Source organism: Xiphophorus couchianus, chromosome 2, assembly GCF_001444195.1.
Source record: "Xiphophorus couchianus chromosome 2, X_couchianus-1.0, whole genome shotgun sequence".
NCBI classification, from domain to species: Eukaryota; Metazoa; Chordata; class Actinopteri; order Cyprinodontiformes; family Poeciliidae; genus Xiphophorus; species Xiphophorus couchianus.
In genome coordinates, this window is record NC_040229.1 from 29,493,572 (window position 1) to 29,520,391 (window position 26,820).

At 40.3% G+C, this 26,820-nt stretch overlaps 2 protein-coding genes across 2 annotated transcripts in view; one reads left to right on the forward strand and one right to left on the reverse strand.

Annotated features, from left to right (window-relative positions):
* On the forward strand, nt 1-7,396 carry tmem168b (transmembrane protein 168b). Its single transcript, XM_028038039.1, has 4 exons — nt 1-2,369; nt 3,211-3,353; nt 3,441-3,715; nt 4,346-7,396. Exons 1-4 carry the CDS (start codon nt 1,233-1,235, stop codon nt 4,891-4,893), a joined length of 2,103 nt encoding a protein of 700 aa, XP_027893840.1. The 5' UTR covers nt 1-1,232; the 3' UTR covers nt 4,894-7,396.
* Nucleotides 6,664-26,820, reverse strand: part of ptdss2 (phosphatidylserine synthase 2) — a 24,322-nt gene continuing 4,165 nt past the window's right edge. The window contains exons 3-13 of the mRNA XM_028038051.1: nt 24,373-24,474; nt 21,169-21,251; nt 16,673-16,740; nt 15,565-15,699; nt 14,136-14,186; nt 12,797-12,910; nt 12,186-12,304; nt 11,782-11,896; nt 10,492-10,637; nt 10,221-10,406; nt 6,664-8,749 (exon numbers count right to left, since the gene is read on the reverse strand). Of these exons, the coding sequence (XP_027893852.1) occupies nt 8,515-8,749; nt 10,221-10,406; nt 10,492-10,637; nt 11,782-11,896; nt 12,186-12,304; nt 12,797-12,910; nt 14,136-14,186; nt 15,565-15,699; nt 16,673-16,740; nt 21,169-21,251; nt 24,373-24,474 (1,354 nt within the window). The 3' untranslated portion in view covers nt 6,664-8,514. The remainder of the gene's footprint in view (nt 8,750-10,220; nt 10,407-10,491; nt 10,638-11,781; nt 11,897-12,185; nt 12,305-12,796; nt 12,911-14,135; nt 14,187-15,564; nt 15,700-16,672; nt 16,741-21,168; nt 21,252-24,372; nt 24,475-26,820) is intronic.

A 26,820-nucleotide genomic window follows, 5' to 3' on the forward strand; every position in this document is an offset into this window, starting at 1 on the left:
TGCACATATTCAGAGTACTTTGAAGTGTGTTTGTGACGTGTCTTCCAGTGTTTGCTTTTGGCCTATTTGCATGGTCCATTGTCATTATCAACACTTACAGCGATGCAGAACAATGTGTGCTTAGAGAATGGTTGTATTACTGTTTTATAAATGACTGAAAAACAATTAAGTGTATGTGAGTTTACTTGGAAATATTCAAAACTTTTTGCACAATTTATGCCTCGGAGGTTTGTTAAAGAACAGTTAGTGAACAAATAAGCATCAGGAGGACGGAGGTACACATGAGACAGGTTAGTGGATAAGGTAAACATTTAAAAAGATGGAAAAGCTCATAAAAATATTAGATTGGCCCAGTCTGGAGCCAAAGACCTGCCATAAGTGCACTGAGAATTAGTGGTAAATATAATGAAAATAATATTTACAGCTATACTAGATCTAGTCTGCCTGAGTTTGAGCTGTGCTGCAACAGAATGATGGGAAAACACTTATTATATTTGCAGTGAAACGCCATCGTCACGTATTGAATCAAGCGACGTAATTATAAATTGACAAATTATTTTTACACTTCCTTGAACACATTTTAAAAACCATGCATCATTTTGCTTGCACTACAAACTCATTCTCTACTTTGTGCAGGGTTGACATAGGTTTGTTTTTGTTACGTGACAAAAGGCAAAAGTGTTAAAAACTACATTTACTTGCAGGAAACTATGAATCTAATGTGAAACTACTTAAGTCAAAACAATTGTAAAGCAGTCCAGTTATTCAACCCAACTACATTTTAAATATTTTAATTGACATTTACTATCGTCATCGAAAATAATGTTCAGCTACAATTGTAACACTTGAACATCACCTTTTAATTGAACTGTTGGCGTATGCGCCTTTTTTTGTTTTACCCTCAGCGCATGCCGTACTGAGCAAACAATCATGGCGGTCGTCATCTGACTGAAGTTTATGTGGGACCAACTTTTTCAACTGCTATGCTTCTCGCCCTTCTCTTGGCTTATTTCTCGGACTTGTATCCGCTGAGCTCTTCTGACTTCACTGGACATCAGATGAAATGAAACATTAAATGTAAACTCGGGAGCCTGACGGCTCTGCTGCTGGTGTTTTACATCAACAAGTCCTCCAGCCAACCTGAGCCTGTGCTCTCGCGGGATTTTAACAAAGTTTACATCGTTAAATTTACGGGGTTTTTTACGTTAAAAACGGGGGGAAATTATATCAAAATGCTTCGTTTTCTTCGGTACTGTTTAAGCCATTGCCTCCAAGCAGCCATGACCCGGCTGGAGGAGGTCAACGGGGAGGTGAGCATGTGGTCGTCGGTCCGGTGGTTCGGGTACCTGTCCGGGCTGAGCCTGCTCCTGGGCCTGAGTTTGGGTCTCTACACGCGCTGGGTCGGAACAGCGGAGGTCGTCGTTCTTGTGGTTCTTATCCTGGCGCTGCTGGTCCTGGTAGCAGCCTGCGTGCTCTACTACTTCTTCGACATGGAGCGGCTCAGCCGGAGTCTCCTCCACCTGTGGTTCGGCTTCCTGTTGGGTCTCCTGAGTTTCCTCAACCCGCCCGGCCTGGAGGCCGACGTCAAGGAGCGCTCGGCCAACTACCTGCTGCTGTCCAGCGTGGCTCTGAGGACGTTGTGGTCGCTGCTGGAGCGGCTGCTGGGCTGCACCCGGTACCGACCCGCCTTCATCACCTCCGCGGAGCGCCTGGAGCTGGCCGGCTTCGCGGCAGCCAGCACGGCGCTCCTCATCAGGGAGTCCATGAGCGTCATGGTGCTGGTCGTGGCTCTCGGCGCGGTCATGATCACCCTGCGGACCAAGGCTCTCCTGGCCTTCCCCACCTTCGCCTGCTTCACCTGCGTCACCGGGAGTTTCTTCCTGGAGTGCCTCAGCATCCACCCCAACCCGTTCGCTCTCGCCTGCTTCTTCAGCCAGCTCATCTGCGACCCTCTGCTGGACGCCTACTTCAGCGGGCTTTCCGTCATCGAGCGCTGGCGGCCCATCCTGGTGTCCAGCGGCCTGAAGCGCCGCCTGACCCTCCTGCCTCTGCTGGCGATCGAGGTGGCCTTCGTCGCCGTAGCGGCTCAGAAGTCCCGGGACTCGGACCAGTGGTACCTGGTGATCCCGGGCTTTGTGGTGTGCGTGTTCTTCTGGGCCATCTGCCACATGGTGTTGGTGATCACTGTGTGGGGCTTTCACAACAAGCTCAGCGACTGCCAGAGACTGTGTTGGACGCAGGGCCCAGAGGACGCTAGCCTGGAGAAGATCATGGCCTCAAAGGGCATGAGGCACTTCTGCCTCATTTCCGCACACCTGGTGTTCTTCGCTCTGGTGTCCACTGTGGCTGTGGCTGTTTTTAGCTGGCAGGTAGGAACAATAATTCATTAGAGACTGGCGAAGCGATCCAAAATATTAATAATATCATACCAAGTCGATATCAGTATCGAGCGATACTAGCGTGTTGATGCTAAGATCGATACTTAAGTTTCAGAATAATCTTGAAATTAATGTTTTTGTATTGTAGTTTCTCACCTCTACCTGAATTTTTTTTAATTTGCTCAATAATGATAGATTGTACTTTTTATTTAGAAAAAATTCACATTATTAGGGATTCAAGTTTTATTGTGATATTTTGTGATGCTATTATAACAAAAGTGACAAAATTTATTGCTTCTTTTTAAGGTAACTGACACATGACACAGCAGTCAGACGACCATAAACACAAATACTGCTTTTGAAAAACATTCCCATTTCTAATACGCTTCTTTAGGCTATCAGTCACCGTTACTGTGACTTATATCACTAAACTGCCCACAATAACTGCATTTCATCATATTTTCAAATTGAATTATTTATCCATGTGCTCATTGAACAAACATTGGGGACAATAGTAAAAACATTCCAGTGGCATTAAAGTTTTGTTTTCTTAAAAAAATATATATTAATTGGAATTCATCAGGAGAATGATGAATCAAAATTCCTATGATAAATGCCCAGCCCTGCTTAAGCTTATTGTGTTATTTTTTTTTAGATGCTTTTCATCTTTGTCCAAATTCTCTCCTAGGTTTAAGAAAAAATAATTCAAAGTATGAATCACAAAACTAAAGTTTTGAAGTTTGATAATACATCAAACTTTAATTTAAAAAACCCCAAAATCCTAAAAGGCAGAGCTGAGTGTTCACGTTTGCTTTGTGTGACCCGTCGGCAGGAGTCCAGCGGTGTCTTCATGAGTACGTTTCTGCTCATCCTGCCCCTGGAGTGTCTGCTCCACGGACTCTTCCACGAGCTCGGGAACAGTCTGGGTGGGACCTGCGTGGGCTATGCTGTGGTCATCCCCACCAACTTCTGCAGGTAGGTGGGGGGGGGGCTGCAAAGAACCAAACCGCTTAGTTGTAACGGCAAGACCCGCTAAATTTATATTCCGTTTGGGTCCGTCAGTCCTGACGGCCAGCCCCTGCTGCTGCCGCCAGACCAGGTGCAGGAGCTGAACAAGCGCTCCACCGGCATGCTGAGCAGCGTGCAGCGTTTCTTTGCCTGCCACCTGATCGAAAACTACGGTTGCGACTACTCCACGAGCGGCATCACCCTCGAGACCCTGCAGGCGAAGATCAAGTCTTTCTTGGAGCTCCGCACAACAGACGGGCCTCGCCACGACACATACGTGTTCTTCTACAGCGGCCACACGCACCGCAGCGGAGAGTGGGCCCTGGCAGGTGGGACGTCCGTCAAACTGAACGGTCTTGATCTGCTTTCTGAAAGATACAGGGTGTCTGCACATCCTTACAAAATCATACACTCATTCATCTAAAATTAAAGCCTTAAAATGTCTTGAATTCAGACATCTTCACTGCGTTCTGTGACTCGAGGCAGTTGAGGCTGTCGCTAACTAGCCTCAGCGGCTAGCTAATATACGCTTGCAAGCTAACCACTTAGCTTTTTTTGCATCTATTATTTCAGTGTATTTTATGGCCAGTTGGCTGGACGACTTGTGTTCACCACTGGCTCATTTCTGTTCCCAAAATGTACAGTGCTAGTGAATCCTGGACAAAAAAAGCTTCACGCTACTGTATAGAACACAATTTGTCTTTTATAGATTTTTCATGATACAGGTCTTAAATTTCATTCAAAATAGTCTTAAGATTTTAGGGGCTTAAATTTGAGTTGGTGAAACCTGCAGAAACTTTGATACAGCAGGATCGCCCAACCTGTAGTTTTTTGGTCTTAAATTACATTCAAGGCGGCATTATTAAGGCCTTAGAAATTCTTACATTTGCCTTTCTGAAACCTGCAGATGCCCCGATATCTCCGATGGATTTCTAATCTGGTTTTGTGCCTTTGCTCAGGTGGAGACAGCCTCCGCCTGGATCAGCTCTTGGAGTGGTGGAGGGAGAAGAACGGAGGGTTCTGCTCCCGCCTCATCGTCGTGCTGGACTGCGACCACTCGCTGCCCTGGGTGAAAGAAGTCCGGCGCGTGGAGGGGCTGCACGTGGCCGTGCAGGGCGCGTCGCTCAAATGGGCCGGCAACGCGGAGCGGCGGGAGGCCCCGCAGCTCGGGGACTTCACCGCTCGGTGGGTGGATTACAACTGCAACCCCAACAGCGGGGTCCGCTGGTCCGAAAGGGGCCGGACCGTCTCGGCCGCCTACGGCGTCTCCAGACACTGGAGCGACTACACACTGCACCTGCCAACAGGAAGCGACGTCACCAACCACTGGAGCATGTACTTCCCCCGGGTGACCTACCCGGTGGTGCAGCTGGCGGTGTGGTGCAGCAGCCTCAACCTGCTGGGGGTCTGCAGCTTCTGCCTGCAGTACCTGAGGAGAATCAAGCTGAACTGGTTCCCACCAGCTGTACTGGACACCCAGCAGGGCTTCAAACTGGTCACATCATAGGGACCAATCAGAAGCTGCTGTTATTTATCTCACTAATGTGGTAGCTACTAGTCACCAAACCAGCACCCTGTTAGTTACTGAGAAATGAATGTTAGCCATTAGGATTTTTTAAATTCTTTTAAATGTCAGATTTTTATATATATATATATATATATATATTTTTTTTTTTGGAACAAAAGGTCGGTCAGTGAGATTGAACTCGTTGCTCCCAGGTGAGACTGAGCTCACCGTTTTGCACATTTTCTCCTGTTAAATCCGCCTTGGATTGTTTTGCTTCACATGTTGCCTTTTACCCAAAAAATGTAAGACCTGCTCTGCTATTTTTTAATCTTGTTCCAAAGTGACTCGGATACGTGCGTTTTTAACCGAATGCTACGCTCAAAGAAATGACTCTTATTCTTTCTGATGGGTTTATTTTCCATACCTATAGCTTCTGAAATGCTCAGGTTGCTGCTTTGTGTCGCTAAGAATGTTTTCTACTATTTTTAAGAAGAATTTTCTAAACCCACTCCAGCTTCTTCAGGTAGCACTATAAGGAGAGATGCAGTACTGCTAATAAACCAAAAGAAGATGTAATATTCTTTCTGGATAATTAGTTTATTAGGCTATGCAAGTTTTTTTTTTTTTTTAGAATCAGCTAAATGTTTGAAAGTGATTAATGGTGAAAGATCGATTACACTATGCAATAAAATAAGTGGAATTTAACTGCTTTAAAATGATTTTCTTGCAAAAGAAGTCCCATCCTTTAACGTTTTTCAGATTTTAATTATGTTTCAATTGTAATCGTCAATGGATTTTATTTAATAGAGCCTATCAGCTGTTAAAATGCTAAAAGAAGTGTTAAATGTTAAAGTTGTGGAAGGATGTTAATCCGAATCATTTTACTATACAGTGCAGATTAAAAACTAAAGCAGGTATATAAATATAGTAAAAATGAATTGGGCCGAGCACTAAACCTTGTGGTACTCCATAAGTAATTGATGTGCTGATGTCACACACATGTGGCTACTGATGTGACTGTGCTAAACAACGCAATGTCACTCATTGTCTTGAACACCCAATTTCCAAGATAAAACCTGGTGGCACCATGGTGCTGCGGGACATGTGCATGACACACCTTTCAGATTTTTGCAAAAATTAAAACTTTTTTTACCTTTAATTTTTCAATTACACATTACTGTGTTATTAAAAAAACATGCCCCCTAAAGTCCATTAAAGTCTTGGTTTTAACATGACAAAATGTGGGAGAGTAGTATTCAGCACATGTGACGACTCGCTTCATTTCCTAAAACCGTCCCGTACGTTTCCTGGAACAAAACAAAGAAGCTCAACAGGCTGCTTATCTAGTAAAGAGATCGTTCAGTTAAAATAAAAACCCTCAACCACACTGTTATTATTTCACGTCATGCTGGGAGATGCAGCTAAAAGCCAATCGTTTTATCGTAGTTCATAAACGTTTGCTGAAACTATGATCTTAAAACGATTCATTCTTCTCCAAACTGAAGTCTTTGCTTTAATCTGTTACTGGCAAACTTTCATGATGGAAAACAACATCATTCAACCAGTTAGCCTCATCATAATGCTGAAACCATGCATTGACCAACACTTGCAGCATGAATGCAACAGGCTTGTCGCCTTGGTAACCAAATGACACAAGATGTACTTCTACTTTTAAAACGTCGTAAAACTTTTTTTCTTCCTCTTTTTGCAAAAAAAAAAAAATAATAAACCAACTTTAATCATTTAGAATATGGACCAGACACGTTACAGTTAAGATTTTATTGATTTTATTAAGAAAAAAAATGTTACAAAATTATATTGAGCAGCAGCATAATCCTGTTAATAATCCCTAACATGTTCACATTTACTCAAAAGTACATTGAAACATGGCTGCACGGAGCTCAAACGACGTTATCTAGCGCCCCCGTGTGGCAGAAAGAGGTGCTGACCAACCCGCAAACAACCACATGGAAAACAATCTTATTTAGGCAATGGTCATTCAATTTCCTGTTCTGATTTCGTCTTATTTTCACTTTTCAAGTGTAATTTGGAGACTTTTATTTAATATGGTAAAATATTTAAATCAATTAAATGACCAAAAACAATCTAAGGGGCGGGGGGAGAAACTGAGAAGCCTTAAAACCTTCCAAGGATGGGATGAAAAAATGAAGTGTAATGCATCAGATAAACAGAATATATGTCGAGAAATAATTCAACTGTGCACAGAAATCAGTGTTTTCATTAAAGATAAGAATCGGCATGTTTCTGTCTAGTGTTTGGCAAAAATAAAGTCCGTTTTCTAAATTCTCCTGCCTTGAATCGATTACGTACACAAGTGTCTCGACACGCTGGATCCCACAGCAGGAAGGACAGAAGCCGTGACTCACAGGCGCCGTCTACTTTAGTCAGCATGTTTGTAACAAAGGAGCACATATAAAAAATAAAAAAAACACTAAGTTTTGGTAACAGTTTCTTTCCTTTTAGCTTTTTTTCAGAGCGATCACAAATGAAAAAAACAAAACAAAACGTTTTTTCTAAATGAACCCAGAGTCTACAGGTTTGGAACAAACACGTCTTAAATAATCCCAGCTCTAGATTCCTAGCTTTGGTTTTCGGTTCTAATCCTGAAATATTTTCACTTTACTCCGAACGGAGACTCTTAAGAAGGCGAAGAGTTCTCTTACTGGCAAATAAACCTTATTTAGGCAGAGAAAAATAAGCTTACATCAAGTTTCGTATGCAAAATTTTAAAGATTTAGTTAATCTTGTAACAAAAAGACGGTTATTTTTGAAAACCTGATTTTTTTCTCTCTTTTTTCCCCCCCGCACCGACAACCTGATTTTCAACAATCATAATGAAACTCCAGCCCAAACCAGAGCTTAAAAATCAACCACCCAACCGTACATCCCTCCTCCCCAAACGATTACATCACCAGGTAAATAATTAGAATACATGAAGATTTTTCTTTAACCCAAAGTAAACATTTTCAGGAGGTTCTTACTTTGTAAAACCATTTGAATGTCTCATGGATCCTGGAAACCAACCTAAAATCTTATTAATAACTATAATAATAAAAAACCCTACCTAAACAGCATATAAACATTGTCTTGTGTACTTGGGACCAGCTTTAAACTGTCAAAAATGACTCGGACTTGCAGAACAAATTCCATTTTGTGATTGTTAAATGGATAAATAAATCCCAGACTCTCCGATTGCATAAGCAGTGGCCAACAGGAAGTTGGCAACGTCTCTCACGTTCGCGACGGAAAACGGGAATATTTACAGAAGGGGGGGAATGTTGCCAACGCTCGCAGCGTTTCGTTTGCAGTAAAAATGGAAACTGACCGGATTCAAAGAGTGCATTCAGTTGTCTGTCAGCCCTGAACATTCAAGACGGGAACAAAGACTGTTCTAGAGTGTAGCTCCACGAATGTGTAGAAAAGAAAAGAGAAGCAGAATGAGGTAACTTCTTGTATGTAACTAACTACACCTTCCAGCAACTAAACCATCTGTTTCCATGGCGCCCCCTCCCTCTTTGAGTTGTTACTGTAGGCACAAGAGTAAGTCCACCTGGTTGCCTCTCTGTGAGTCTTTCCACAAACTTCCCCCTCCGTTTCCTCTCAGGACTTCCTCTGTCGCAGCGTGTCGGAGCTGCCGTTCAGTTTGCTGCGGCCCGACGCCGCCCCCGCTGCTGCCGCTGCCCCCGCCGCTGCCGCTGCCCCCGCCACTCCCACCGCTGCCGCTGCCCCCGCCGCTCCCGCTGCCCCCGGGCTGCCGTTCCCCAGCTGGCGGTCCCAGTCCACGGGTGTTTCCTGTTTGCGCCGGCGCGTCTCTTTGTAACGGAGCGTGATGTCACTGTGAAGTTGGGAAGGACAGGAAATGAGGAGTTAGCCCTGTGGATTGTCTTAGGAATCCACAGGGTTTCCTTGACAAGAAAAAACAATGTGGTGGAGAAAATGTAAAAGTCCGGGGGGAAAAAAACACATTATTTCTGTTGGATTTTACAATTTGAAACAAGAAAATGGGACCAAAAAACCCCCCAAATTTGATGCATTCCTGAAAAGTAAAGCTTATATCTAGCTCTTGTAAACTTTTCCCGCAGGAAAATTCAAGGACTTTCCAAGTAAGCTTTTGAACTTTTTCAGCACCACACTTTGGAGATTTAAAAAAAAAAAATAAAAAGATACAAAGGAACTAAAAACAAAATGGTTTCAATTCACAATTATATGACACTTTATCATTATTAATTTCAACCACATTTAAGTGGTCCAAGAACAAAACAGTTAATAAAATATAAGCTATTATTTCAGTTACTCAGGTGTCAAACTCCAGTCCTCAAGGGCCAGCGTCCTGCAGTTTTTAGATGTGCCACAGGTACAAACCACTGGAATGAAATGACTTAATGACCTCCTCCTTGTGTAGATCAGTTCTCCAGAGCCTTAATGACCTAATTATTCTATTCAGGTGAGGTGGAGCAGAGACACATCTAAAAGTTGCAGGACATCAACCTTTGAGGACTGGAGTTTGACACCTGTGAGTTACATGAATCAATAACTCATTGGGATTATTAGGAATAACGATAAATATTCATTACATTGAAACAATCCAAGAAAATTGCGGTAATGCAAGTAACATTCTTGCTCACACTGGTTGCTTAGACGACATACACAAAAAAAGTTACACAATAATCTCTAAAAAATGTTTTTGGTAGGTTTTCTGGTTTTGAGCAAACAGAAATAATTCTGGTATTTCTATCTGACATAAACCAAGAAACGTTTGGTTTAACTTCAGACAGTGAAGGGGGAAAAATGTGGCTTTTTATTATTTGTATGAAAATATCTGGTATCAACTGTAAATAATAGGCTTTTTTTTTTTAATCGAACGTTAAATTTCACTTTATTACAAACCGGTGCAGTTTGAACATCCAGCACCTTTTTCACAGAAATCAAACACTTTCCAAACCTTGAAAGCTCAACGTTCAAGGATATGGAGCTCCTGTACGGATGTGACCTGGTGGTTCAAACTTTAGTAGTGGAGTTTTGTGAAGAATGTTGTGTTTTTTTGTAGATTTTGAACAAGTGCAAAGACAGAAATGAACTGCGGAAGATGCGACAACGTAATTTGGATTACTATGGTTCCCAACAAAAAGTCTAAAATAATTTGCATAATTTTTATCTAGAAAATAAACTTAATCAGATATATCATTTTATACTGACAGTTTTATTCCTCCGAGGACGCTCGAAGCACTCCCAGAAATCCCAAAGGTGTCAAAACATCTATTTTTCAAAGTGCTGTGTGCCGAGAACAAACTCGACTCTCTTCTTACCGGATGAAGAACCTCCACAGAGTCCAGATGAGGATGAGGAAGATGCCCAAGAACCAGCACTGCATGACGGAGAAGGGGATGGGCAGCATGAGGGTGTGGGGGTCGTACTTGACCACGATGAGGAACTCCGTCACCGTTATGGCCGACGCCAGCCACGCCTGCTGGCCCAGCTTTTTGTGGAACTTTCTGTTGGGAGAAGTCACACGACGCGCGATTACGGCAAGCCGATCCGACCCGGACGAGCGTCTGGAGCGATAACTCCGGTACTGACGGGTCGTCCATGAAGTCGTAGATCTCCCTCATGGCCACGCCGCCCACATTGACGAAGAAGACGAGGCGCAGCAGCACCAGGTAGTGTTCGGGAGGCATCCACAGCACGAACTTCAGGTAGAAGGTGTTCAGCTCCGCCAGCAGGAACTGTGAGGAGAGGAGGTTCAAAAAAACGAAACGTTTATGAATCCAGGAGCAAACAAGTGAGAGAAAACTTAAAAACAAAGGAGAAAATTTGCGTTAAATTGATTTAAACGTCTTCTAAAGCACAGGGAGTGTAACTTTTATAGTCCAAAGAGCCATTTTTTTTTTACTCTTAGTGCTGCTAAAAATGAAAATAAATAAATCAATCAAAAAACAAACATCTTATTTTTGATGGATGAAACAAGTCATCTTTTAATCTTGTGTACACCAACACAACATGTTTGAAAACAGAAGGTGTTTGTCTTCTACATCATGTTGACGTTTCTAGAAAATGATCTAAAATTAAAGCATCTAGTTTCCAGCTAATGACAAAAAAACAGCATTTTCAGGCAGATAGAAAACCTTGATGATGTTGTGATCTTTTTTGGTAAAAGGTTTTTGCTTTAGGATGAGAGGGGCTTTCAGCTGTATTGAAATTTGTTTATTTCATTAAACTGCAATTGAAACAATTTTTTTGGCGTCACACAAGTCATGTGAGCAACAACCGGATGTTGCTACTGGCAGAAATGACAAAGAGGACGACAGGAAGTGGCAAGAGGATGAAGATGTCATTAATGACTTATCGAGTGAACAAACGTATTCACGTGTGATTTTAATTGTGTTTCTTCTTTAATGGAAACACTGCAATTGCAAAATTGGATATTGTTTTTTGACATTAGTGAAATATTAAAGTTTTGAACACATCTGTGGTGGAAACACAGCTATTGTAGGCAGCTCCAGAGTTACACAACCCTTTTCTGAAGGCTCAGCTACTTTGCACAAATACTCACCCCTTAAGCTTTTAACATTTCATCACACTACAACCAAAAGCTTCAGTGCCTTTTTAACCAGTCATGCGACTCCAAATGTGTGGAATCTAATCTCAGCATAAACACAGCTGCTCCTTAAGAGTCTCTAAAAGAAAATAATGCTTTCAGGATATGAACTTTGGTTTGACAACATTTGAAACAAAGAACTAAGGGGTATGAATAGTTCTGCAAAACAATCTACACAAGCATTCTTGTCGGAGCTTTGGAGTCGTTTCGCAACGTGGCGACTGCCCAAAGTGACCCAAAGTCCTTTCAAATCGGTGGTGAGATGTCGTTACCATGAAGATAATCCCCAACACAGCGAGCCAGCGCCGAAGGTCCGAAGCCGGCCTCCACTCGAACTTGGCCCAGCTGTACGGTGTGAACTGGAATGCTATGCGCTTTATCTTCCCCCTAGGAGGAAAAGTGATTAGTAGGTGGTTAGAAATGTGAAGAAAAACACAAATACAAGGGCTAAAAATAAGGATTTGATCAAATCCTGCCTTTTTTTTTTTTTTTACAGTTTTACGCAAATCCGACTTTTTCTTTTGTCATTTCAGCTGCTTTATTTAAAAAAACAAAACAAGAAATAAAACACTCCTACTAAAAGAAAAAACTACTTCCAGGTTACACTGGACTTGTGTAAAACTCTGGCAGATTGCATTGAATCTCTCCGGAGGAAGCTGTTCTTCTGAAGCCTTACTTGTACGTAGGAATGTTCCAGAGGCCCTGCCACTGGTACGGCTTCATGGACAGCCAGGCCAGCGTCTTCATGCCGCAGTAGATCCCCAAACCGTTGCACACCAACACATCCATGATCCACTGCGTGGGGGCAGAATAGGTTTCGTCAAAAAGGTCAGTGAGGCCAAGCCGTAATCCACTCGCACGTTGTTGGCTTACAACTTTTACTAGGACAAAGTGGGCATCAAGAGACCGACGTCCTGATGATTCCTCTGTTAGCGTCGTCGTTAAAGAAAAGGGAAAATGATCCTTTCAGAATTGTTTTATAGGCCAAACCTTCCCCCATGTATTATTCAAGGTTTCTGTAGGTTTTACCAACTTATGATGGACTTTTTGAGGATATTATGGATTCCAAACAAATTCTCTTTGTTTGGAATCCATCATTTTTACTTGCGTTTATTTAGCCAGACTGTGTAATTAAAGCTAAGCAGCAAAATGAAAGAGACAAATTAAATTAAATTAGATAAAGAACCTTTTGCACAGTTAATTTACTGACATGCAGTCTTAATTATAGCTCCAAGCGTCTTGTCTCAAGTGCGTTGGGATAAAGAAGTAAACAGTGGTTGTACGCACATGGTCCCACCAGCACTCTGAGAAGTTTGGTAGCTGGTGCTCCAGGCTGTATTCCAGGAACTCAAACATCACACTGATGATCATACACATCCACCAATCCCGAATCATCAGCGTCTGACAGGAAACACAAGACAAAAACACCTGTTAAAGGTGAGGCTGATCAGAGTGACGGGGCGTCTTCATCTTCAAAATGTCAATGTGGATTTTCACAGTAAGTAACTGCAAAGACGTTCTTCCATTAAAATAACATATTTAAGATTCTGATGTCATATACTCAGATTTTATAAAGGAGGAACAAAAAAACCCCCCAAAATCTTACTAAGTATTTTTGGTCTAGTTTCTAGGGCAGGGGTGTTAAACTCATTTTCGTTTTGGGCCAAATCCAGGTCATGAATGCTCTTAAAGGGCCGGATGTGCCAGAATGTATTGATAAAACCTGTTGACAAACTGTTAAAATATGAAGATATTTTTAAAATTAAACATTATTGAACATCTTTTCAGTCCCTACAGGATTTTGTGATTCTTTTTGTGATTTTTTTGCAATAAAAATTAAAGTGCTTGTGGCACTAATTTGGAAAAATTTGCAAGATTTGCGCTTATTTATGACGGTGAATGCGACTTTTTATTACTCGCTGTACAGATCATGGACTATAATCTGACATCCTTTAAGGCTAAGGCAGCTGTTTAGTACAAGTAAAGGTTTATGACAATTTGAGAAAAATCTGCAATAAACTCCAAATTATTAGTGCAAAAAATGGGCAGGGATTTGTTAATTTTTTGTGAATTTCCATGATAATCCTAAAAAAACCTGGAGGGACTGATTTATATAAGTTGTCAGTAACAGATAAAAACTGCTCTAATTTGAATGATAAAATAATATTTAAGCACTTAGTGTTTAGTCAAGAATCTAGGGGGCCACATAAAAAGCAATGGCGGGCCAGATTTGGCCCACGGGCCTCGAGTTTGACATGTTCGAGGGCAAGTATCTTAGTATACTTGAAATAAAATAAAACTAAGTTACAACTCACTTTTCTGCAATAACTCCTAAATATTGTTTTTTTTTTAGTTACTAGTTCCATTGGTAGATTATTTCACTTATGGCAAAAGAAAAATGTCTATAAGTGAAATAATCTGACAAAGGAGCAAGTAATTAATTTTTTTTTTAAGGAATTATTGTCTTGCAACAAGAAAAGTTACTTGTAAGTCAGTTTTCTCGTATTTCAAGTGCCAAGATATTTGCACTAGAAACTAGATTAAAAATACTTTGCTCAACGGTGTGTTTTTGCAGTGCGAATTGCAGTTCCTTAAGTTGATTGTTAGATAAACTGTCGGTGTTTACCTTTATGTACCATCCCAGGAAGTGAGCTGGAACGAAGCCATCCATCTTGTCCTGCAGAAACAAAGGAGCTGATTTCCACATTGTTGCACAGCCAGGATTAGAAGTCTGTGAATCTACAGCTGCTTTGGTAACAAATACAATCTTTGCACTTATTGATAACTTCTTAAAAAGCAAAAGAGACACATAGAGCAGAGCTGACAGACGAGTCAGTCGATATCCGTCTGTAAAACGGTGTTTCCTTCATCATCTCTCTGGAGGATCTGGAGCAGAAACTACTGATGAACAATCTTTGATCCGATGGGTGCCACACTGCTGAACAGCGACGTTGTGCACCGGATTTATCTTCCAAAAAAAAAATCAACCTCTCATCAACCACGAGGCTGCCAAAGCTAACCTACTTATAAAAACGGGAGAAAATGGATCATGAACGCTCAGTGCTACTTTCTGTTCTTCCATTTTGTCTTTTAACTAGCAGTTTTTTGGGGATTTTTCTGCCCGATTCAAGCAGGCAGCAACTATATATGACGCCTCTCTTAAACATCTGAGCCCAAATCAACATGTTGGAAGTGGTGGACTGACCCACTCGGAGGCTGCAATAAATAGAGAGGGTTCTGGGTCACTGCAACAGATGCCGAGAGCAATCCCAAAGGAAAAAACAGTCCCGGTTCTTCTGGAGGTCCGGAAAAAACTCAGGCTTTTAGAGTGGAGCACGTTAATGCAGTTTTAGGCGCCGTCTGTGAGCCGCATGTGGAGGATAAATATTAGTCTTGGTACAAGTGGCTTTTTGGACCTTTCAGAATGGTTCTCAACAACAAACTCAAGTTGTTTTGTCCAGTTTTTCTTTTTATTCTTGCAAAGTTGTATTTCCACAAAAAGAGACACTAACAGTATTCATAGAATGCTTTTAGATCTGTTTTTCCTCTCTTGGGATCTAATTGCTTCATTATTATTAGTAGTATTTTAGATTTTTTTTTTTTTTTTTTTTTACATAATTTGCCATCCAACAGGAAGAAAAGAGAGCCATCCTCTTTTTTTAATTTTATGTTTAGCTTTATTGTCAATCCTAAAAATAAAAATAAAATAGTGGCTCTTTAAATATAACAAATTTCATTCGATAGATATTTTGTCTAAAATTACAAGTCGTCAAAAGACGAGTTTTATTTAGTTGCCCTGAGAGTTGAAATCTCATTTGGTTGTAAAAGCTTCAGACCGCTACTTATTCCAGAAGCAGCAACATAATTCAGATCACGACCGGTCTTAGAAAGGCCCAGTCAAAGTACAGCTCTAAATCCAGTTGAGATTTTGTGCTTAGATTTGAAAATCACATCAAAGCTTAAGATTAGAAACATGACAAAAGCTTTCATGTTTTTTTTTGTTTTTTTTTAAGGCATTCAAACATGAAATTCACTGAAACACATCAGACTCTCACCCAGAGGTTGTGAAAAGGATCCGTGGCGTTGCCCGGGTCGTAGATGAGGCAGTTTCCTCCATAGTCGCGCTCCGGCAGAGCGACCCCTAGTTTAGGGTCGATGTACTTCATGAACTGTCGCCCATCGTGCACCGTCTGTTTCATAACATCGTAATGCAAAAAAACACCAACGTTACTTGAAAAGAAGCCGTTTTGCAGATCTATGGAGGACTGATCCTGCCAAAATTGTCCACATACAAGAAATAAAATTAATGGCTTGGGAAAGTAATTATTGTGCAAAATATTGTAAATCATTTAACACTATTTATTTTTTAATTAGTCACCTTTTATTTTTTGGATTTTTTATTTACTTAACTGTTTTGTTTTTTTTTTAAATGACTGTCACTTCTAGATTTACTTTTCTAAAAGTGAATCTAGAAGTCAAGTTTCGCTACATTGATATTAGCAAAACTATATCAACGTAGGATGAATAAGTGGCAGTAGATTTAAAAATGTCTTGAATACATAATATGAAAAACAAAAAAAACATTTGATTGGAAATAAAATTGAAAATTAAATAGTAACATTTGAAATGTTACTATTAACTCACTGCATAATGTAGTAATCTGTAGAAGTTTTTTTTTTTTGGACATTTGGCACATTAATTACTTTACTAAGCTATTTATTTATTTATTCAAGAATTTGGAAGGATCAGTCTTCCATACAGAACATGGTAATCTTATTAGGGCATCAAACATACATCAAACTTTCATCAAGTTCTAGCTTTACTGGAGCTGTTGGCCAGCTGGCTGACCTCTCTAAACTACAGATCAGGGTTGGCTTCTTGACATTTTAATTAAACTGGGAGAGAGAAAAGAGGCTTCCAGTGACCACTACATAGAAACACCATGAACTGAAGCAAAAATCAGCAAAAAAAAAAATCTGACATTTTGGCCGGTGTTTAGGATGTCTTAACGGCTTCCATCCGGTACATCTGTGAACAGTCCCCGCTCAGATTTAAAGGGAATGAAATCAAGCGTTTCAGTGGAGAAGTTCTGCTGCTTCACGGTCAGAAACAGCCTACAAAGAAGAGCCATTTGTGAAACACTCTACATGATTGGACACACACCTGGAAGAGGATGAAGATGAGGAAGAGTTCATAGACGACACTAACGCAGAGCCAGAACCGCCAGTAAGCTGAAGAAGGAGAACAAACATGAGTCATTTAAAAATATTTGGTACCGTGTTTGTAGATTCAGCTCATTAAAGTTATCCACGGTGCATTCACACCGGCCCTGTTTGGGCCGCTTTGATCCAACTCCGAAAAGCCCGGTTCGTTTGGTGAGGTGTGGACACTCAATCGAACTCTGATGCAGACCTAAAAAGCAAACTCTGGTCCGCCCAAAGAGTTAGCCATCGGTTTGGTTAATGTGAACTCTGATGCAGTTCCAGTGCAAGTGTGAACGGCAAGCGGACCGGAGACCGCTCCAAAAGAAGGACGCGGACTACAGCGCAGGGCATTGTGGGAAAATGCAACCAAAACAAACACGAGTCAAGTGCTAGCAGGCGAAATGGCTCATGAAAGACAAAGGAGAAATCCTACAACCACTAAAATCTGATGCATTCTTATCTGATCCATTTTTGTTTACATTTTCTTGAAGAAGGAAGCTGAACTCGTGTCTTCTTCAGAGGTTTTTCCAACTAGTCTGGATTGTTCACACAGCGCAGTGTGAAAATGTAACAAATGTTGCAATATAGAGATATTTATATACACTTCTGCTTCTTTTATGGAGCTGTTCAGACAAATCGGGGCATAACTAAGCAGGACCAGCTGTTGCTGAAATCTCAGTTCCATGGGGACGAAGAAATACTTCAATCTGTTGGTTCTCTTGAGCATCAACCTGTGTGCGGCTGAAACGAGTTTCTCCGGCTGCTGATGACAGAGTCGATGGGTGATTCTGCTCAACGTTTTCCTCTCTGACAGTTTCCCTGAAGACTCCAGGTTCGAACCCAGATCCCAGAACCGGCCCAGCAGCCTTCTTATCGGCTCCTCTGGTGGCTAAACCCGCTTCCTGTGCGGTTGCATGTCTGTTGCCTGTTGTACATGCAAATAAACGGGAGCCACAGCACTCAGCGGGCTGTTGTCGAGGTTATTTTGTTTTGTTTTTGTCAAAGTAGTTTTCCCATCAGTGTGTCTGGGCACGACGAAATCGCCAGCTCAGGTGTTTGGTTTCTTATATGCTGCTGTTTTCTGGAGCTACTATTACATTTGACTAATCTCGTTTTCCAGGCTGCACAGTCTTAGAAAAAAAAAAAAGAAAAAGTGGCATATAAGTGGTGCTTCCATTAAACCAGCACCTAAAGTCGTCTGCCTGGCAGATCGTTCATGCACAAGTCACACCTCATCTGACTCCAGAGGGACGTGAAGGCAGGAAGGCATAGGAAGAAAACAACAGGCTTCAGAGGACCGATGTAGCTGCTGTCGGTTGTTGCGAGGCGTGTTGTTAGGTTACGGTTGTTGCGCGACTCCTTTGTGCTACGCTGATGTTCCGGTGCGTACGAGATCACGCCATGTTAAGCACACTCCCCGACCTGTTGGGCGAGTCCAGTCATTTCTGCTGTTAATCCTAATGCTGCATTTCTATTGTTACTCTGTATGATTCGTTTCCCCAAGGGGAAAAAAAAAAAAAAAAAATTGAAGGATTTTCAGATTTACAACCCGAAGCTCCTAATAGATCACGGCCTCGGGGAGTGGCACAATGACTGAGCTCCTCAGTAACGGCAGCAGCTGAACAAATGCAAATAAATCTTTTACTGAAATTTTATTTTCTGTGGTATGTCTTAACAGATTTGCTTTTTGTGTTCTGAGTCCGACAGAATGCACGACAAGAGACGTCTGGAAGTTATGGGGGGGAAAAAAAAAATTTCACCATTTCATTTTTGAATGAATGACGACAGAAAAAAATAAGGAAACGCTGAATATCAAGTATCAGTTTTAGATCCGTTTTGACAAAAGCGTTGACCTCCCGACAAACTTTAGCTGATTTCAAATGCTCTGCAAGAGCTAGCATGGAAAAAAATAACTTGAGAATAATTCTCTTTCTTGCAGTGAGATGATCCCTAAACTACATGGAAAGCAGAGGTGATGTCACAGCTGCTGTAAAACAGGTTCTACTATTACAAACAAAAGTCTTTGGCATATTATAACTGATTAGCACTGATAGTCTCTCTGTGCTTCCTGTAGAGCTCACTCTGACTCCCACGATTTCAAACATTTCCAAATTCAGGATGAAAACTCAAAAAGATAAAAAAAAAAAGCAACTTGAATGATTTGGAGACACGTCATTATGTTTTATAGAAAATAATTATTTCTTGCCTTTTACATTTTCACACTTCACAGACACTGAAATAACTTGTATTTAGGCTTCAGGGTAACACTTTACTTGACGGCGTGTGCATAAGACACTGTCATAAACATGACATATCAGCTGTTATGAACATGAAGGAGTCTTCATGAATGTTTACGACTGTTGTCATGTAGTGTCTTTCAGTAAATAATGACACTTATAATGCAAAGCTGACCATTTTAGTGGACTTTTAATACAAGTTTTAGTGCAAACTTTGCATTAAAAGTGTCATTTACTGAAGGTGTGTACAGTTGTAAACATTCATAGACTCCCTCAGGTTTATGACAGTGTCATGTCAGTCTTATGCACACCCCGTCAAATAGTGTCACCAACTTCAGTCAGTAACGACGTCCAAATTGAAGAGTGGTGTTGCTACAGTAACATAGTGTTTCAATGTGGTGCGTTTACCATTCAGGAAAAAAAGATTTCAAGTCTGAATAATAGATTTTTTTGTTTTCTCCAAGCCAAACATTTCCAGATCGAGGTCGTTGTCTGATTTCTTGGGGCGTTCCGAATCAGAGAGCATCTCGGATGTTGAGCTCTGAGTAGTGAACCAGATTAGGCTTTCTGGATTTCTAATAATACTCGGTTTCCACCTGCACTATGAATGCTTTTCATACACCAGGCCTCGGTTATGAAAACACCATGAGACACCTGCTATAGAAGCTGTGAAGGAAAACAGGTGAAGAACAAAATAAAACTGTGCTATTTTCCTTGCGAGGAGCTGAGCTCATTCATAGAATGACATGGAGCTTAATACGGATTTGGCTGAATGGGCCAGAAACCAGTAGGTTTTGACTGTTTGCCTCAATAATTGTAAAAATGACAAAAATAAAGAGAAAAAAAAACTAACAAATAATTCATTTCTGTAAAAACTTGAAATCTCATCAACATTTGACTAAAATGTAAAATATAAAAAGATATTTTAGCCATTTCTAATGAATATTCTGCCTTTCTAAGAACACACATTTGTAATTAAGCATCAAAGTTACAGAGAGCTGGCAGCTCATTTTGTTTGCAGCCACTAAAAGGTTTGTTTTGAAGGGAGGGGCCTATTTATCAGGCCAATTCCTCTGACCAATCAGAGCAAAGGAGGCTGTATGGTGAGGGCAGCTGGCCTTGACCTTTCACAACACAATGAAGGTCAGAGTAACTGTTACTTAATGACATGATGTCAGTGTCAACAGAAAAGCTTTGGACACTTTAACAGCATAAAAGTATAAAAGTCTGAGGAACTACTGTAGAATAATAGTCAGAGACATTTTAATAGTAGTTTTTATAGTAATCTGATAAATATAGTTGTGTTTGGATTAGTTTATTGTTTGTGTTTTAATGTAAAGAAAGATTTTATTTCAAAGTCCTCAATAAATATGACCTTGAAAAAAAATCAATCAATAAAATAAATATCTTCATGTTGGGCTAGACAACTTTGCCTAAATATAAAATCTGAGTTTTTCCTACCAGATCTGATTTTAATTGATTTTTTTCCTTGCTTTCCTGTTTAAAAAAAAAAAGAAATTACAAATGACAAAGTATTTTCAAAAGGAGGTTAGTCTGTCAGTCTTCCCTTTATTACAAAATAATAATAATAATAAAAAAACTATTTTACCAGAAAATAAACTAAAAATTCCAAGAAAGAATTTGTTTTAATGAGAAAGAAAAAGCTTGGACAAAATGATCAGGATTTGATGTGAGCAGTTCAGTTTGCACAATTTGAAAGATCTGTTACCGACAATAATTTGATCAGAGATAACACAACAGTTAAAATATTTCCATTAAGTATTAGCAAGACTTGTACCAAAATATAACTTCACAAGATGCTCAACATTCCTCTTTGTATTTTAGTACTTTTTGTGTTGACATCTCAGAAATTTGATACTTTATTCTCCTAATACCAAGACTGTATTCTTGTATTACTTTAGCATCTTAATTAAAAAATATGAATAGCCAGGCCCTGATATTATGTCATATAGATGACCTGGATTCAATATTTGAATAAAAAGAAGCTGTAAAACAGTCTTGTCAAACAAAACGGTGGGCTATGTCCATGCTGACATAAACCTGAACTACATTAACTAAAGGAGTGCATTGGTGAAAAACAAAAAAAATAAATAAATACTGGGTTTCCAAAAAAATGTAATCTTTAAAAACCAAAAATGTTTATTTATTTAGTTTTTGACCAAACAGAGAACAGATTTGATCAAATTGTTCGTCCTACCTGGATGGGGTCGGGTGAAGGGTCCATCTTTGGCCTGCGTTACCCCAAAACAGAGGAACACCAGGATGCTGGCCACAATGCCTCTGCAACGATCAAAGAGATGGACAGGATTCCTTTCAGGTTGATTTTTATTCATATATGATGAAAAAAAAAAAGTTAAAGGGGTTCCAATTCTTTCTCTCTTTCTCATTTGAACAGACGGAGTTTAGATCTTATGATTGGAGTCGACCAGGAACCCGAAGCGAAGACTAATTATAGGGTATATGCAGGTTTCACCAACTCAAATTTAAGACCTGCTGAAGATGAAAAGGCAGAGCTGTAGAAAAGAAACAAAGGGGATCAAAACTGACATTTCTGGAGATTTCTGTGGCTTTGAAGCTTCATGCTTCTCATATGGCATATTGCTCTCCAGCTAACAAGGAAGTTAGCTAGAGAGCAACATGCTAGCTGCCATGTTCATTTGCTTGCTAGCTAGCAAGTAAGCAAGCAAACACACCAGCTAGCTAGTATTACCTAATGGTAGTATTAGTAGTACTACTAGTATAAGCTCATACTAATGAAGCAGCTATTAGCTCGTACTGACAGTATGAGCTACTACTAGTAGTATAAGCCAGTACCAGCTAGCTAGTATTAGCAGCTAGTTGCATGTTCCCTCAAGAACGCAGTGAGTGAAGATGTCTGTGCACAACTCAAACTTTTGCCTGACAAAAACGTCCTGCGAGAAAAAAAACTTGCATAGTATGAGATCGTGCTGCTATGACAAAATTTAAAACCTGTGATTAACATTTGGTTATTTTCCTAAAACAATGGCCAGAGTCATTTTTTGTCAAAAGTGACTTTTTTTTGTTGCAAAAATCACTTTAGGCAAAAAATGACTTAAGTTGTTATTTTCAGAAGGTGATAATATTTAAGGCCAACTTAAATTTTCTTTAATGAATTTAAGACATTTTAAGGCCTTAACTCTAGATTAATGAACTCAAGGCTTTTTAAGGATGCACAGTCACCCTGAATCAGAGCCATGTTATGTTAGGTGATGGTACCAGTCTGGACTTACAGCGTAGGTAGGGATAAGTAGCCAGACGTTGGCTAAAATTAAAGCCAGTGCTGCTTTGCCAGCGAGTCTAGTCACATGAGAGTGTGACTGATTGTGCAAGTGTGTGTGGGAGGAGAATTAAGTGTGTGAGTTTGAGAGAGGAGTGCTGCATGTAAACGTTAAAGGTGGGTGCAAACTAATCAGAGGCAGAAAAAGCAATGTCTTATAGACATTGCTTTGTGGGGGTGTGTGGGGGGGTGTGTGTGTGTACATATGAGAGTGGATCTTTATCCCGACGAGCCGGACTCTGCTGACGGCAGCAAATCCCGTTAAGAGCCTTCCTGCAATCTCACACAGACGCATCAACAAACAAAACGCATCACCGGCTGCAGCTTGAGCTCAACTTTCTGGGAACCTTTCTATCAGACTCGTAAAACACACAAGTATCCTCTTACAGAAGCAAACAAAGCTAAAAATAATAATAATAAATAAATAAAAACATACAAGAAGCCACGGCCCCCTCTGAAATCTAAAACAAACAGAGTAGAACTAGATGTGATTCAGTCTGCCTTTTGGGTCTGAACCATTAGAAAAGGTTTCAGACAGCTTACACGGTCAGCCTCTTATCCACCCGGTAATACTGTCAGAGGAAGGCCTAATGCAATTTAACAGGCAACCAACAGACCCAAGAACAGAAGAGGGACTAAATGCTGCTGCTGCCCAAGTCTGAGGAGATGTGGACTGTTTTTTATTTTTGTTATTTTTTGCCACCGGTGTTCCAAGACAAACGTCACTATATGTTAGTGGTTCCGGCACAAACAGATGAAAGAGAATCACATGGCAGCCGCTTGGCATTCCTCCCAGTTTCTGAGGTTTCACAGCTCTATAAAATCCACAGATGCTCGTCTTGAGTTACATTTGAGGGATAAGTTCACAACGTAATGAGTTAGTCACCTGCAGCATAGAATAACATAATATACCTCTAGTTACATTGTGACTAGTATAAAGAACATAAAATTTACCGTTAATTTATTGTAATTGACAATAACCATAGTGAATTCCTGGCTACCTGAAACATGTTTCAGATAATTCAATTTAATATCTCACTTCTTGTTTCGACTAGTCATAATTCTGAGTAAAGGCACCATAATTCAAAACATCTAAAATGTACTTTTAGATAGGAGATGCACAGATTTGACTAATTAAATCACAGATATCTTGAAAGCAAACAATGACGAGGCAAAGTTAGAGTTCCACATTTCTCTAAATTAGACTTGACCAGTCAGAAGTCGTTTAAAGATATCTCCAAATAAAGTAGAGATGTAGCATTCTGAAATTTCAATAAAACAATGAAAATATTTTTAATAAAGAAAAAGAATGGGATTATGATTGCCTCACTTTTCAAAGCTGTATTTAACTGCACTGTGTTCGTCGGAAGATAATGAATAGGAAATTCTTTGCAGATTTCTGAAGCACTTGAATGAAGTTCTGCATTCGCTGTTGCTGAGATCTTTTCATGTTGCATCATCTTCTGACAGTTTTGTGCCAGAACAAGTGGGGCTTAAGCTCTAATGTAATTTTAACTAGTTATAATTACGTTTGTGATGTCTTGTAATTACGGATGTGTGATGCTTCAAATGACCAATCCGGTATCAGGTGTGATACCTGGGCAGGAATTTTGACTCGTGAAATTAAAATCTTGAATTATTATTCTGACTGGTCAGAATGTGAATGCAGGTGTCATAAATTACCATTCGGGATGGTCAGAATGTAGTTGTCTCTGGTCAGAACAAATGTTTAAGTATCTACGGATAGTCAGATGAAGGCGGTTTTATGTTAAAACAGCCTGCCATAAGTCTCCAGTTATAACACTTTTCCTCTTTGTGGTTTTCACTTTGCCATTTTCAAAGCTGCATCTCCGAGGCATCTTTACATTTGCACCATCAGCCTGGCTAATTAAAAATGCACTCGCAGAAAGTCACTCAAAGACAAACTGGATGGAAACAAATTGAGTCAGTTAATAGTTTTCCTCCTCTGATGAAGTGCTTCCAGCCACATGGCAGGAAGCATAATCCAATCAAGCAGCTCCAGCCGTTTAGTGGAAAATTTCCTGCCCTTCTCTCGGGGGTCAGGCGAAGAGGGGGAGGAAGTGACGGTGGCGGCGCGCTGACCTTTTAGCGTTGTAGGCCGTGTCCTGAGGCGTCTCTTCCAGCAGCGTGACGTAGACCAGGGCGCAGGTCAGAATGAACAGCACCGTCAGGGTGTGGGCTCGCCTGCAGGGGCAGCGAGAGGGAGAGAGAGAGAGAGAGAGACGGCAGAAATAAGATTAGTGCCATTTATAGACGAAAACACGTTTTGATGCTCGAATCCTGGAGGGACGGCGGCCATGTTTACACAAGGTGCTGCCAGCTGAGATCTTTTAAAAGTCGGCAAAGGGGAACGACTCGGAGGAAAGTCCGGAGCAAAAGCTGCGGAACTTCATTTCTCTGGAGTGTTTCGCGAGAACATTCAGACCGTTTTCGATCATATTCCAACAGCCAGACTCATGTCATTTTATGACAGATCCACAGTAGTTTGATGCATAAGTGTAAAGGTGATGGATACACTTTCTCAATCTTTTACAAACAAAAATCTGAGAAGTATATCACATTTGTATTGAGCAGCCTTAACTCTAATCCAGTGCAACTAACTGCCTAGTAAAATCCCGTCATTACTAAACAGTTTCCATCTTTGTGTTCAGCAATAATCAGAGCAGAGATCCATGGTAACTCCGGAGGAGATCTACTGGTTAACCTCTTTGCAACCAACTACACAGATGACACAGCAAATGCATCTCATAAGGAGAGAGTTTAAACTTTTTTGCCTAAATTCAAAACTATTCATGTTTAGATAGAACATTTACGTGCTAAAGAACTCGGTCTACAGGTGTTTTCTCACCTGATAGTGTAGCATACTCGGTTTGATTGGGGACCAAAGTTGGAATATTTGTTAAGAGTTTCAGCTGGTGTGATTCTTTTTCACACTGAATTGTGTCAAACGAACCTTTAAAAAACCTGTTTATCCCCACCCGCCTGTGGGGGCGCTGCACCAAGAACCACTGAAGAAAACAACAAAAAGAAATCTCTGAGAAAGACATGAGTGCAACTTCCTTCTTAATGAAATGTAAACGAAATTGGAATGGCGTCAAGTTTTAGTGGTTGTAGGATTTCTCTTTTGTTGTTGGTAACAAGACACAAAGAACAATTTCTCCAGGTAGAACTACACAAACACGTTTGTCTTGGTTGTATTTACCCAAAATGCCCTGCGCTATCGTCCACTTCCTCCTGTTGGAGCAGTCTCCGGTCTGCTTGGTGTTCATGTTTCCATTGGAAAAGCAACAAAGTTCACTTCAACCAAACCGGGACCTCAGTTTCTAGGCGGACCAGAGTTCGATTGCACATTGACACCTCCCCAAGCAAACCAGACTTGATAGACTGGAGTTTGCCAAAGAGGACTAAACAGGGCTGGTGGAAATGCACCCAAAGTCGAGACCTAAACCTGTAGACAATCTGTGGCAGCACTTAATACTTCAAGACCAACTTTGAAAGACAGAACAGGCAAAAAGAAATTTGCCTGCATGTATGAAGAGAGAATAGACAGACCCCAGAAGAAGTACAGAGGTAATTGTAGCAAACGGTGGTTCAACAAAGTGTTGACTACAATATACACACTAAATATGCATCATTCTTACTTGAATTTTACAATTATGAGCTGCTTTGTGTTGCTCTAACACACACAAAAAAATTCATGTTTTTAGGGGAGAGATTTCTGTCTGGAAACTAATAAATTAAGTTTAGCTACAAATAAACTACAGACGGTTAAACTCCCTATCTAGGTTGTTGCACAAACATTGTTTCTATGATGTGGACCATCGACTTTCCTCATGAACCAACAACCAATGACCAAACTTTGGCCTTTATCATACCATAGTGGTGTCACTCTGATATCCTGTGCATTACTATCTATAGATAGATTTGCTGCGAGGGCAAAGTTTTATTTGACCACTTATTGATAATATCAGGGTTGATTGCCTCTATCATAAGAAATGAAGTAGCGTTATAACTGGAGCGATGAGCTGAATGTACAGAGAGATTCGTTGCCAGTTAGGGGCTTAAATTAAACTTTTCAGCTTCACTTTCTGCTTTTTTTATTTTTAATACATGCAACTGAAAACCTAACTTAAAGCATGTGTTGCATAAAGAACAATTTTATCTTCTTTTAAGGCATAAAAGGAAGACTTGCCTTAAACTTCTTTTTAAGGACTTGCCATAAAAAGACCACTTGTCTTCATAAAAAGAAGGCAAGTGGTAATGTGAAACTGATAAAAAAAAAAAATGTTGACATTTTTTTAAATGTAATTTATCAGAGCAGAAATCAAATTAGAAAAAAAAAAAGTTCAATTTCATATTTTGACCTGGAGATGCGTGAACTGTAACATTGGAGATTTTATGGTGATTTTTAGAGCCAAGAAAAGAAAACAGATAGAATTATATTACTGTCAAAACAAAAATCAAATTTACAAGACAAAAAATAAAAGCTGTATGTGCTCTTAGCTTCTGAACTCAATATTAACATTGAAA

Excerpts from the sequence above, each read along its gene's own strand:
- tmem168b (XM_028038039.1), top strand. The coding sequence starts at position 1,233 with ATGCTTCGTTTTCTTCGGTACTGTTTAAGCCATTGCCTCCAAGCAGCC. Across the intron at positions 2,370-3,210 it reads TGGCTGTTTTTAGCTGGCAG|GAGTCCAGCGGTGTCTTCAT; the intron begins GTAGGAACAATA and ends ACCCGTCGGCAG. Across the intron at positions 3,716-4,345 it reads CGGAGAGTGGGCCCTGGCAG|GTGGAGACAGCCTCCGCCTG; the intron begins GTGGGACGTCCG and ends GCCTTTGCTCAG.